Source organism: Nomascus leucogenys, chromosome 20, assembly GCF_006542625.1.
Source record: "Nomascus leucogenys isolate Asia chromosome 20, Asia_NLE_v1, whole genome shotgun sequence".
NCBI lineage: Eukaryota > Metazoa > Chordata > Mammalia > Primates > Hylobatidae > Nomascus > Nomascus leucogenys.
In genome coordinates, this window is record NC_044400.1 from 40324204 (window position 1) to 40337440 (window position 13237).

General features: G+C 34.5%; 1 protein-coding gene across 6 annotated transcripts in view; it reads left to right on the forward strand.

Moving 5' to 3' along the window:
- Window positions 1-13237, forward strand: part of GABRA2 (gamma-aminobutyric acid type A receptor alpha2 subunit) — a 143759-nt gene that overhangs the window by 83026 nt on the left and 47496 nt on the right. For all 6 annotated transcript variants that reach the window (XM_030800987.1, XM_003258401.3, XM_030800988.1 and 3 more), the window contains 2 exons: window positions 3980-4123; window positions 6072-6224. In XM_030800987.1, the coding sequence (XP_030656847.1) occupies window positions 3980-4123; window positions 6072-6224 (297 nt within the window). The remainder of the gene's footprint in view (window positions 1-3979; window positions 4124-6071; window positions 6225-13237) is intronic.

Below are 13237 nucleotides of genomic sequence, written 5' to 3' on the forward strand. Positions count from 1 at the left end.
ATTAAAGGAGATAATGTAGCTGCATTGCTACATTCTGGCACATTCTATGTATGTAGGACATTTCAGAAAAGGGTCTGTGCAGTTGGCTCTTCTTTAGGTCAGAGGGGTTATATCTTGTATGTCAAGCAGAAGCATTCAGACTTCCAGAATAATTGAAAAGGAGGAATGTCAAATTATCTCCCTAGGCCCACATGACATTCTGGGTAGGTTCAGCATAAACCCATGAACCCAGCTAAGCAGTCTCCCTCTTGTGTGAGGGCGTCCTCTTGCCTGACCTTTTTAGAGACTGTGCTCTTTCTGGCACCCTCATCTTTGTCCCTTCTGAACAGCTTTTGACTTTTTCTTCTCTGTTGAATAGAAATACAGTACTCTCACCTGATTAAAACTATGTATCGCTGAATAGTATGCCTTCTCCTCACAAACTGTATCAAGCAAAAGAAAACGGAAGAATGCTGGCTCATATGAATGCAAAACCCTCTAATTATTTTGATGATCATACTTTTGTGGTACAAGAACTGCAATCTTGCTTGCTCTTACAAAAGGTGTCAGGTCTCAATTTTCTTTGAGAATCTGCTCTTTATTTAACTACAAAGCCTTCTTTTATTGTCATGGAAACCATAACTTCAGTACTGGCATTTCTTCCAACATTATTTAAGATAGTCAATCATGTTATACAATGTAAACATGATGCTGAGAAAACCACAACAGATGCAGCAGAGAAGGACTTATTTCCATTACATAAAAGGCATTATAGAAAAAATTGAAAAGCCTTGATACCAAAGAAAAGATTAATTCAAGATGTAATCATGTTGTAAGAAGGACTTTTTTTTTTAGTTGACAAGGTATTGTCATTAAGGCATCAAATATAAATGATGTGATGGATGTCCCGATTCTGAAAATGAAATAAGCACACTTGAAAATACTTAAATGAAATTTAAAAATCTCTTATATTGCATCTACAGAGTGCAGAAATATCGCATGCTTGAGAATATAGTTTTCTGGACCCAGAAGGAGCTATGAGCAACAAATAAAGTTTGCTGCTAGGCATTTTTTGTTTAAGTAATTAGCACTAATTTTGTTTTCTTCACATTTATTTTCTGACACACTGAATAAACAATTTTTATGTTATTTTATTGTCTTTGCCTGTAGTAGGTGCTTGATGCATAAGTATTAAAAGTATGGACACCAGTGTGGAGTAATATACAAGCCGAGCCATAGCTGACGATGTTGGTATAACAAAGTTTGGCAGAAGCAGCTGTGACTTTTTCTTCTATTCATTTATTCCTTCCTTACTTGAAAGCCCTCTTCTTCCCTACCCCCACTCCACAAAAAGATTGTATTTCAGGAACTTCGTCATTGCCCTCAATCAAAAGAAGCATTTTTTTTCTGTGTGCTTACAATTTTAAATTCAGTCTTGTTTTGTTTTATTCCTATTGCCGCATACCTTTAAATTTTTCCTTGTTGTTTAACTTGATTTTAGAATTTCTGAATGAAAGTCTAGGGATATTCTATTCATTAATGCAAAAGAAGCTGTAAATTGTGTTTCAGATTAAAAATTGACAGCTAAAAATAATTTCGAAGTATTTTTCCTGGTAACCAAATATTAAGAATCAGTTGGCATACATCTGCTTAGTGCAACATAGGACTCAAAAATGGGTTAATTAACACAAACAAGATTATTTAATGGCAGCTTGATTTACAAGTGGAATTTATAATGAATTTTGTAAAATTGTCTTTCTCTCCTTTGATACTTTAATGAGAAACATTATTACGACCTCTTGGCTTATATATGTGTTAATGTATATAACTCCCTCTCTTCGGGAGAGGCTTTAATCTGCGTTGCGTAAATTTCTGCTGCATCATTTTCACCAGACACCAAATCTCAAAACTATGTTCTTATCTAAATAATGAAGTGCAGTAACTGCTTTTTCAAAAGACATGTGAAGAATCCATCACTTTCTTTAATAAACTCTTGAGCTTTTCTCTAGATTTCCATCTTCCATAGCAGTAAAGAACATAGTTAAAATATTATGACTTAATTTATTAATCTCGTAAGAGTGAATTGAGACTTTCTCTTCTGTGTGTCAGGCACTGTAGCAGGTCCTGGAAGTATAGGCATGAATCAGACAGAGTCGCTGCCTATCAGTATCTCATTAGTGCCTTAAAAATTCATCTCTTTTATAGGGTTTCATTTTTTCTTATTTATGTTTAAAAGAAACATTATAATTCAAAAATGATGTCATTCTACTAAAAAAAAAACTTCATAATTTATTGACAACTACAGAATATTGTGGGGCCCTTCCAACGTAAAGTAGATCATCTGATGTATCTTTTTGTTAAATTCTGTGCCATTTGAAATTTTATTGAAGAGAGAGCCAGAATATGTATTCATGGGGGAAACAAAACAAGCCACTTGGTGTACAAATGAGTTGCTAGTTATTCATATTAGTAATGTTGTTTTTTATTTTTCTCAGTGTAATCAATCATTAATGATTAATGAATTGAAATTACTTAATTAGAAAACTAAACCTTAGAATAATTAAAATGCATTCATATCAAATCATATTAACATTTATCTGCTATTAAAAGTATATACATATATAAATACACATATACATTTTTAGAATCCTATTTCAAAAATTGCTTCACATAATATAATTTAATTGTGAATGTAGGTGACTATATATGTAGTGATAATGGTGTTTCACTGATAATAACATTTAGTAGCAACATTCAGGAAACCAGACAACATTGCCATTAGACAATGCCAGGTATGTCAACAGAAAACACAAACTCATAATCATTTACTCTATTGTTACTGATGGTTGAGTGGAAATTGATTTGTGATCACAGACTTTAGATCAATTTCAGAACCAGAGTCACCACAGTATAGTGCTATTAAAGCTAGGAAAGTTGTAGATCGCAGAGAATGAGATTTCCAGTGTCCTAGAGAGCTGGAGGTAGAACTATTGCCAGAGACAACTGGCACTTTCTCTCCCTTAATTGGTAATGTGACTGTGATGCTGAGTTTTGCTCAAGAACTAGGGGTAACTACATCTCTAAACATTCTCATGAGTAAAAGTGCATAGAAGTTCTTCACAAGGTCAGTGGTATAGAAAGAATTACCTGTTATTCAACTGTGGAGGGACTCTGTCTACATGGAGAGGTTATCTGTTCCGCACTGGGGCATAGAGATGTAAGAAAATGCCACTGCCAGAGAAAGGCTAAGACCAGCTATGTTGCCTGCCTGCCAGCTCTGAAGTCATCTTACTTCTGCTAAGTTCTGCATCCTTGGCCAATAAATCAGGAAGTTATGTCTGATCTGGTTGCAGTTTTTCCTCTTCCTGCCAATCCATAGTTTAACTGGGATGCTATGAATGTGTAGGCTAGTGATACCTGTGTGCATTGATTCATTTAAAAATGAGCATGATTTTAAAAGGATTTGCAACTTGATGCAAGTATAGCATTATTGTTTAACTTATATATTCTGTAATAATTACTTTTTATTCTAACGAAATGCATTGTATTACGATAGCTAACTCATTTAACTCTTAACTAGGCTACATTAATTAATCTAATTTTGAATTATGATTTTTATCTCATGAGTGATTGCTATTTATAAATAAGCTAAACAGCTTATTTTACCACAGTGTCTTCATATGCTACCTTTGGCCTGAAGGAGATGTTATAATCATCTCAGGGCTCAGTGATTGTAACAGACTCTAACATGAAATTTGCTCTTCACCTTTCAAAGTGGTTGCAATGAATATACTGTCATGGTATGATCATCTCTTTTGGTCTACTTCATAACACTCATATTGAAGTAAATTCAAATGAGACATTTTTGCCCTAAATGTGACGTTTAAGTATTAATATTGAAAGTATATAGTGATTGTATGAAATACACAACCGTTCGTGTAGCACTAGATTGATGGTTCTTATTCAAATGCTTAAAATATTTTTTTCTGATTTCCTATAGATGCATATACAACTTCAGAGGTCACTTATATTTGGACTTACAATGCATCTGATTCAGTACAGGTTGCTCCTGATGGCTCTAGGTTAAATCAATATGACCTGCTGGGCCAATCAATTGGAAAGGAGACAATTAAATCCAGTACAGGTTAGTAAAATTAGTCTTTTAAAAAACTGGTGCCTAAGAATATTAATAGGTTAAAGGACTTGGAAGTGTGTCAGATTGTTTAAAATCTTTTGCTCTTGAGGTCCAAGAACTAGCAGCGTAGGCTGTGCTTGGGAGCTTTTTTTTTTTATTATTATTATACTTTAAGTTTTAGGGTACATGTGCACAACGTGCAGGTTAGTTACATATGTATACATGTGCCATGTTGCTGTGCTGCACCCATTAACTCGTCATTTAGCATTAGGTATATCTCCTAATGCTGTCCCTCCCCCCTCCCCCCACCCCACAACAGGCCCCGGTGTGTGATGTTCCTCTTCCTGTGTCCATGTGTTCTCATTGTTCAATTCCCACCTATGAGTGAGAACATGCGGTGTTTGGTTTTTTGTCCTTGTGCTAGTTTGCTGAGACTGATGGTTTCCAGCTTTTTAGACATTTGGAATCTTAGGCCCCACTCCTTATTAAATCAGAATCTACATTTTAACAAGATTCCAAGATTAATAGTTGCATTGAAGTTTGAGAAACACTGGCCTAAAGTGCACTATGTATTTGCAACATATGTGTCTTCTCAGAGTAGTAAATTTTAATTTTTAGCTTTTGACAAATGATTTTTTTTTTGAGAGAGAGAGAGTCTTGCTCTGTCACCAGGCTGGAGTGCAGTGGCATGATCTGGGCTCACTGCAACCTCCACTTCCTGGGTTCAAGTGATTCTCCTGCCTCAGCCTCCCGAGTAGCTGGGACTATAGGCGCGCCACCACGCTGAGCTAATTTTTGTATTTTTAGTAGAGACGGGGTTTCACTTTGTTGGCCAGGATGGTCTGGATCTCCTGACCTCGTGATCAGCCTGCCTCGGCCTCCCAAAGTGCTGGGATTACAGACGTGAGCCAGCGCGCCCGGCCAACAAGTGATAATTTCTTTAGTTTTCTATTTTTTCACCCCTATTCTAGATAACTTATGACTATTCAACTTTTGATGTTGATAATTACTACAGGCCTGTGTGGAAAGCTGATTCCCTCTCTGAGGGCCACCTTCGTTTTTAAAAAATAAATAAATAAAAAAAAATTAAAAGACGAAAAAAAAAACCCAAAAATACCCCAGCTGTGTGGACTAATTATCTTACATTTGGCAATAATTAAAACCCAGGGAGCAGAAAGAAAGGTAGATATGAGGATTAGATAGAAGTGACTGAAGCAAATTAGCACAGACATATAACAGTAAGAAATTCAGAATTGGCAACAGGGTTAAAAGTGGGAAAATGTGGGCTAGAATATCAGTCTTGTAGATGTGGCCGGACATCAATACTTTTGGAGCCAGAGAGGACTGAGTTAGAACAATCAAAACAGAGACTTGAGGTTTATACCAGTGGAATGAAAGGCCTAACCAAGTAAAATAAACTGTTGGCAGACAGCATTTATGAATTCTGAATTCCTTTGGTCAATAAGCATGACTTAGAGAGGAAAACAAATACAAATTGAACATCTCTAATTTGAAAATCTAAAATCCAAAATGCTCCAAAATAAAAAAAAACAAAAACTTTTTGAGTGCTGACATGATGCTCAAAGGAAATGCTCATTAGAGCATATTAGATTTTATATATTTTGATTAGGGATGCTCAATTTGTAATAATGTAGATTTTCCAAAATCTGAAAAATCCAAACCCTGAAACACTTCTAGTTCCACTTATTTTACGTAAGAGGTACTTAACCTCTACCATATCATGGGACGTGAGCTGCAAGTTTCTTGTACTAAAATTCCCTTCTAAACGCTCATGCTATGCTAAGGAGGCTTTTAAAGGTGATATAAATTTCCTGACATATATGTGATATATTATTTTTTTAAAAATCAGTTTTTGTTCTACCTCTGATCCCTTCTATTTCCTAAATGTTCAAACTATTGACTATTACTCCTTGAGCTTCTTAAATTTTTCTTCCAGGTGAATATACTGTAATGACAGCTCATTTCCACTTGAAAAGAAAAATTGGGTATTTTGTGATTCAGACGTATCTGCCTTGCATCATGACTGTCATTCTCTCCCAAGTTTCATTCTGGCTTAACAGAGAATCTGTGCCCGCAAGAACTGTGTTTGGTGAGTGAATACACACTTTGCAGTACAGCACATTATGTTTCATAGCATACTTTCAAAAACATCATCTCTCTTGATCCTCAAACTAATTATTTGTAGTATGTGAGGCAGGGAGTATTGTTTTTGCCTTATAGGTGAGGAAGTAGGCTCAGAGTGGTAACATAGTGCTACACTGCTAATAAGGGATATAAGGAAAGAAAAGTACTCAAATATTCTTAAAACACACTTAGTCTTCTTCCTATTAAATCATACTGCTGTTCAACATTTGTCTGTACTATATTTCTATAAGGAGAATTTTCTTTTTTTTTTTTTTGCTCAAAAAATGATAGCTCTTTATTGTTGCTGTGATCAAACACCTACTATGTATTTTCGATAAGCACTAAGGATACAGAAATAAATATGGCGTGGGGCCTGCCTTAAAGAGGTGTTTAGACAGATTTATAGGCCAAGAAATACAATGATGTGTTCTAGTCACCATTACAAAACTCAGCACAAGGTAAAATAGGAGCTGAAGGAAGAAAGTTGGGGGAAAGTTTATAAAAGTCTTTAGGAGGAGATGGCTGTGAACCAAATGCTAGTGAATAGGGACCTCCCAAGAAGAACAAGAAAGAAGGTTCTCTAGGCAGAGAGAGCAGTTTGAGGAAAGCAGGAAAAGTGCAGTAGCCCGTCATATTTACATGTGAGCAGCTTGGTACATATAAGCCAGGAGAAGAACAGGTGGAAAAAGGTATGGTAAGAAAGACGGGAGGGGATTATTCAAAATGTGATTTCCCTAGAATAGCATTTTGGAGCCCCCCACAAGAAGAATTTTCTTAGAAGTTTTAATTTACAGTCTCACTACCATATTTCTAGGCTTTCTATATTTTTCTGTTGTTTTTAGATGAAGAGTGATGATCTTACAATTTTAAGTTAGAAACAGAGGTACAAAGGGAGGGAGGAAGAGAGACCTCTTTCACTTTTATTAGAGTGTTTGATTTTCTTGAATAAAACTAGGGAGGGGAATTTTTAAATTTAGAGTAATGGAATTCCATATAGCTAGACTTTATATGTTTATTTTGGTTTTGTTTTGAGATGACTAAAGATATTAGTACTTTAAATGAGAGAGAAGTTGGTGGAATGCCTCATGCCTGTAGTCCCAGCACGTTGGAGGCCAAGAAGGGAGGATCTCTTGATCCAGGAGTTGGAGACCAGTCTGGGCAATATAGCAAGACCCTGTCTCTCTAAAAAAAAAATCAGCCAAACTTGGTGGCACACCTATAGTTGCTGCTACTTGGAAGGCTGAGGCAGGAGGATCGCTTGAACATGGGAGATTGAGGCTATCATGAGCTATGATCATGCTGTTGCACTCCAGCCTGAGTGACAGAGCAAGACTATGTCTCAAAAAAAAAAAAAGAATAAAATGGAAAGGAGTGGTATATTATTCATTCCATGACTTTATTTAATAACAAAGTTCATTTTCTTGATAGAAACCATGCAGAGGAATTTGGTTACTGCTTTTTGGATATATAGATATATGAATGGGGCCAAGCACGTTTTGTAACAAAGTAGATTACCTTTTTGTGTTTGGTCCACTCATTCATTTAGGAAAGTTTTATTGAGGACTTATTTTGTTAGATACTGTACCAGGCCCTAGAGATGCAAATGTGATAAAATATAGTCAGTGAATTCAATTACTTGGTATAGTGGATGGCACCGTATAATCAGGAAGGGTAATAAGGTAAAGGTCTTGTAAAAGAGGCATAGACAAGTTATCATAGAAAACAGCAGCATGGATCCTTCCTAGAGCTGAGTAAGTGGCTGAGTTACCATTTGAGCTGAGACTTGGAAGATGAGTAGGAGTTTCCCAGGCAGATGAGATGGGGCAGGAATCCTAGCTCAAAAGAATAGATTGTACAGTGACATCAAGAGATGAAAGAAAATGGCATGTTCATCGAAAGGGAGCTGTTTCAGTGGCAGTGGAGATATAGATAGAAAATAGTTTGAGGCCTAGATGAGAAGGACCTTATAGGTCATCGTAATAAAATGTACTTTTATTTTAACAGGTTATAGCAAGTCACTATGGTGTTTTGGACCATAACTCGTCTAAAGCTGTCAGAACAATGCCTAGCATTTAATACATGGTATATAATTGTTAGCCATTCTTTTTCAAAACCATTTTGTTGAGGTTGATTGACATGTAAAAATCTGTACATATTTAATGTATACAACTCTTTGAATTTGGGGAATAGAATACATCTGTGAAACTATCACCATCCTCAAAGGTATAGATGTATTCATTACCTCCCCAAATTTTTTCCCACCTTCTTTATTATTATTGAGTTGAGTGGAGGGAGGGAGGGTAAGGATACTTAACATAAGATCTACCCTCATAGCAATTTTTAAGATAAAACATTGTTGTTAGCTATAGGCACATGCTATGTAGTAGATCTCCAGATCTAATTTATCTTGCCTAACTAAAGCTATTATTCTTATTATTCATCTGTTCCTCTTTGTATTTTAGAAAGATATGACATTTTTGCAGAGAATGAATTGAAAAACAGAAATTACGAGAGGTAGGGGAAAGTTAAGAGGCTACTAAAATAGTTCATACGAGAAATTATTAGGTTATTTTAAAAGAAGACAGTATAAAAAGGAAGAAAGAAAAGGATCAAAAGATGTTTGAGAGAGAATCAATAGATTTGGTGAACATATATAACAATTATAGAAAAAAGAATAATTTAGGCTAACATGTAGAATTTTTCTTGGATAATTTAATTGGATAATGTTGCTATTAATAAAATAAGAAATGAAGACAGAGGGCAAATAGGAAAACTGATTGTAGTTTGAGTTATGTGTATTTTGATGTTTCTTATACTATCAATTTGATGTTCAGTAGACAATAGAAGTAAGTATCTGGAACACAGATGAATAGTGGAAACTATTGATAAATATGACAATCATTAGTGACAAGATGATAGAACTTATAAGTCTAGAACTTATCTCCAAGAAAAATTAGGTGGGTGAGTGTGAGATTAGAGGACGGAATCTTTAAAAGTCCTAAAATTGCAGAATAAAAAGGAACTAATTGGAATGACCAGAAAATAAGGACGGAAACCAGGGGATGACAATTTTCTAAAAGGAAAAGATGTTAATTTCCACATCTCAAAACATGCACGCACACACACACACAGATCCATACCGAATATATGATATCAAATGTGTACCAGTAAGTCTAAAATGCATTGAATGAATCTGACTAGTAGAAGGTTACTGATGGTCAGGAATTAAATTAGTAAAGTTGCTTTGGAGTGAAATAGGATTGAAATGGAAATAAGAAATGAGAAAGGAAAAAAGCTGAGCATACAATAAATTTGGAAGAAGAGAAAGATTAAGACAGCTATACAGAAAGGTGAGTCATTGTTATCATTATTATTATTATTAATACTTAATTATTAACATGAGAATTTGAACAACATGGGGAACTACTTTATAATAAGCCACATGCTATTCATGTTGCAAACCTGTTTACTTATTATTTTTCCAATGAAGTAGACTATAATATCTCTTTTCTAAGGAGGAAAGAAATGAGACTGTAAAATTTTAGGTATCTTGTCTAAGACCTTAAAGCAGAGCTTTACTCCAAGGCTTAAGTTCCTTAAACTACATATACTGCTGTCATGACTGTCCTTTAAGGGGGAGGGATCAAGAAAGAGTAAGGAAATTGAACATATCTATAGAAGAGGGAAGAATTTCAGATGAACAATTACCTGAAGAAACTACTTGTAATGTGGTTGAGTAGACAAAAAAAAAAAAAAGAAACCCAATTCTCCAACATGTAATAAGCAACGCAAAGCAGACTTTGTTGGTACTTTCCTCTTTCCAGATTTTCGTCTGGCTGTTTAACAAACACATATTTTTTTTCAATCTTGGAAATATGCTGTTTATTATTACACTATTGGAGGAAGAAGTTTGCTTAGAGACTATGCCACTAAGTATAAACATGATTCAAAGGGTAAATAACCTCAAGATACTGTAGTGAGTTAAAATTGCGACCAAGTTGTGTAAGATTAATAATAAAATTGTTTTGCAGACTACATTTGATGGGAAAATTTTAGAAAGAACTAAACAAACACAACATGCATCAGAAATAAAGGAGTAAGAAGAGGAGTGAATGAAGAGGATAGTAAAAAGAGCAACTTTTTAAAAAGTGTATGCACTTATATAATTTTTTTTTTAAATTCAGGAATAAAAATTTTAAATTAGGATATGTCTGCCAAACCAAATTTAACTTAGGGTTATAAACATGTGCTTGTTATTACAATGTCATTCATGTTTCCTTTGTACTAATATTACACATGCTTATGATCTATTTATTCCATTTTATTACAGAATATTTGAAGCTCAGTGAACAAAAAGCTGATATTTTTATGACTCATAATTGAATTATGTAGAATATAATTCTAATAATCATAATTAGAATATACGATTCTAATAATCATATAATATACGTATAATATATGATCTTTTAAAAGCTGTGCATTTAAGAAATAATATGCCTTCACTATATTTAGCAATTAAACCTAGGTGTTATACTAGAATTTTGAAAATTCCAAGATAATAATGGTCTACAATTTTAGTTGATACACAATTTTCAATGTGAGGCACATACGATATATTAATATACTAATATCTTCACCAGTTAGTGCCCTCAACATTTCTAAAAAAGCTCCCCTTCCATTGTTCTCTTATGGTGTTTTATAAATGCCTATATCATGGCATAAATTAAATTTCATTATGGTAATTCTGTTTACATCCATTTCTCATTCTTCAGACTGAGAGTTTCTACACACAGTTATTAACATAGAGCCTGGGACATTCTAAGTGCTATAAAATATATGATAAATAAATGATGGATAAGTGGGTGGAGACCTCTCCAAATTAAACTTTCTAAATGAACAATGTCAAAAAATTAGAACAAGTTCAATTCTAAGCATCATCCGATGTGTTCCCACTATTGTGAGTATAATAAAACAAAACAAAGCCCACATACACCCATGCATATACAGAACTATAAAGATTGTCTCTGTAAGAAAAATATATGTTAAGAGTTTTAAAAGAACACATAGGAAATGTAAACAAAGAACATTAATAAAAAGATGAGCACAATTACAAAGAGATAATCTTGGAATAATAAAATTGGGAAACAAGAAAACACAGAAGAGACAGTGAAAGAAAAATAATTACAATTCAAAAACAGCAATTACACATTCCTCTCAAATGAACTTGAAACATTTTTTAGAATAGAACCTATATTAGGCCATAAGGAATTCTCAATAAGTTTTAGAAGGTTGAAATAATACAAAGCCTCTTCTCTCAACACATTGGAATAAAGCTAGAAATAACTGTAGAATGAAAACTGGAAATTTTACCAGTATGTGGAAATCAAACAACACACTCTTAAACAACCAATGGATTAAATAATAAATCACATGGGAAATTATAGAATACTTTGAGGGAAATTAAAATGAAAACACAGCATACCAAAACTTATGAGATGCAGTGAAGTCAAGCTCAAAGGAAAATTTGTAGCTATAAATGCCTACATTAAAAAATATGGAAGATCTCGAATAAAAAACTTTACACTCTAAGGGAATAAAAACATAAGGACAAACTAAACCCAAAGACAGTAGAATAAAAGAAATAATAAAGATTAGAGCAGAGGTAAATGAAATGTAGAATAAAAAAAAATGTCATCAACAAGACCAAAAGTTGGTTCTTAGAAAATATCTGCAGAATTGACAAATCTTTAGTTAGACTACCTCAGAAAAAGAGAGAAAACTCAAAAACTAAAATCAGAAAGTAGGGACATTACTAGGGATTATAAATAATGATATCACACCAACAAATTAGATAATTGTATTAGTCAGGGTTCTCTAGAGGGACAGTACTGATATATACGTACATCAGTTCTCCATATATATATGGGAGTTTATTAAGTAGTATTAACTCACATGAACACAAGGTCCCACAATAGGCCAACTGCAAGCTGAGGAGCAAGGAGAGCCAGTCTGAGTCCGAAAGCTGAAGAACTTGGAGTCTGATGTTTGAGGACAGGAAGCATCCAGCACAGGAGAAAGATGTAGGCTAGGATATGTAAGCCAGTCTAATCTTTTCACGTTTTTTTTGCCTGCTTTATATTCTTGCTGTGCTGGCAGCTGATTAGATGGTTTCTACCCATATAAATGGTGGATCTGCCTCTCCCAGTCCACTGAATCAAATGTTAATCTCCTTTGGCAACTCCCTTATGGACACACCCAGGATCAATACTTTGCATCCTTCAATCCAATCAAGTTGACACTCAGTATTAACCATCATAAGTCCACCCTTTGTCAACTTGATCCCATACACATCTCCTGAGATCATAGATATTCTTCAAATAAAGAAAATAGTAAGGTCATAATTACACCTAAGGTAATATAACTATCTTTCGTACAACCAGAAGTGCACCAATCCCCAACCCAAATGTGAATACATCAAATTAACAATATGAGGTCAATAAATCTTCTGCCGCGTGATAAAGGAAAATGAGAACAAAATGAAGACATTTTCTTTGTACAGGTGTATACATGCACAAATATATTTTTAGCAAAAGAAAGAGGAAATGGTCATGGCAATTAACTCCTTGTATCTGCAGCTGGCCAAGTGGTCATAGTTGGTATTGATGACTACCTTCTTCTACTACCCATTCTGTATTTCCTTTGCCTTCAGCAAGCACCTCAGCAGGTTTTTTTTTTTTTTTTTCCTAGTAGATTAATCCAAACCTTCATTCCCGAAGTGTCTGGGCCATTTGTAGTCCTGCCTAGATTGGGTTGTTATAATTTCCCACTGACCTTAATCACAGGGCATGGTAATACTAAGAGATGCCCTAATGGATCTGCTGTATTACATGCATGCTCTTCCTTACCTCTGCTATGGAGTAGTAGACTGATTTCATCTTGATAGACCCCAGCCAATAATGTAAGTCCCTTCTTAGTCTG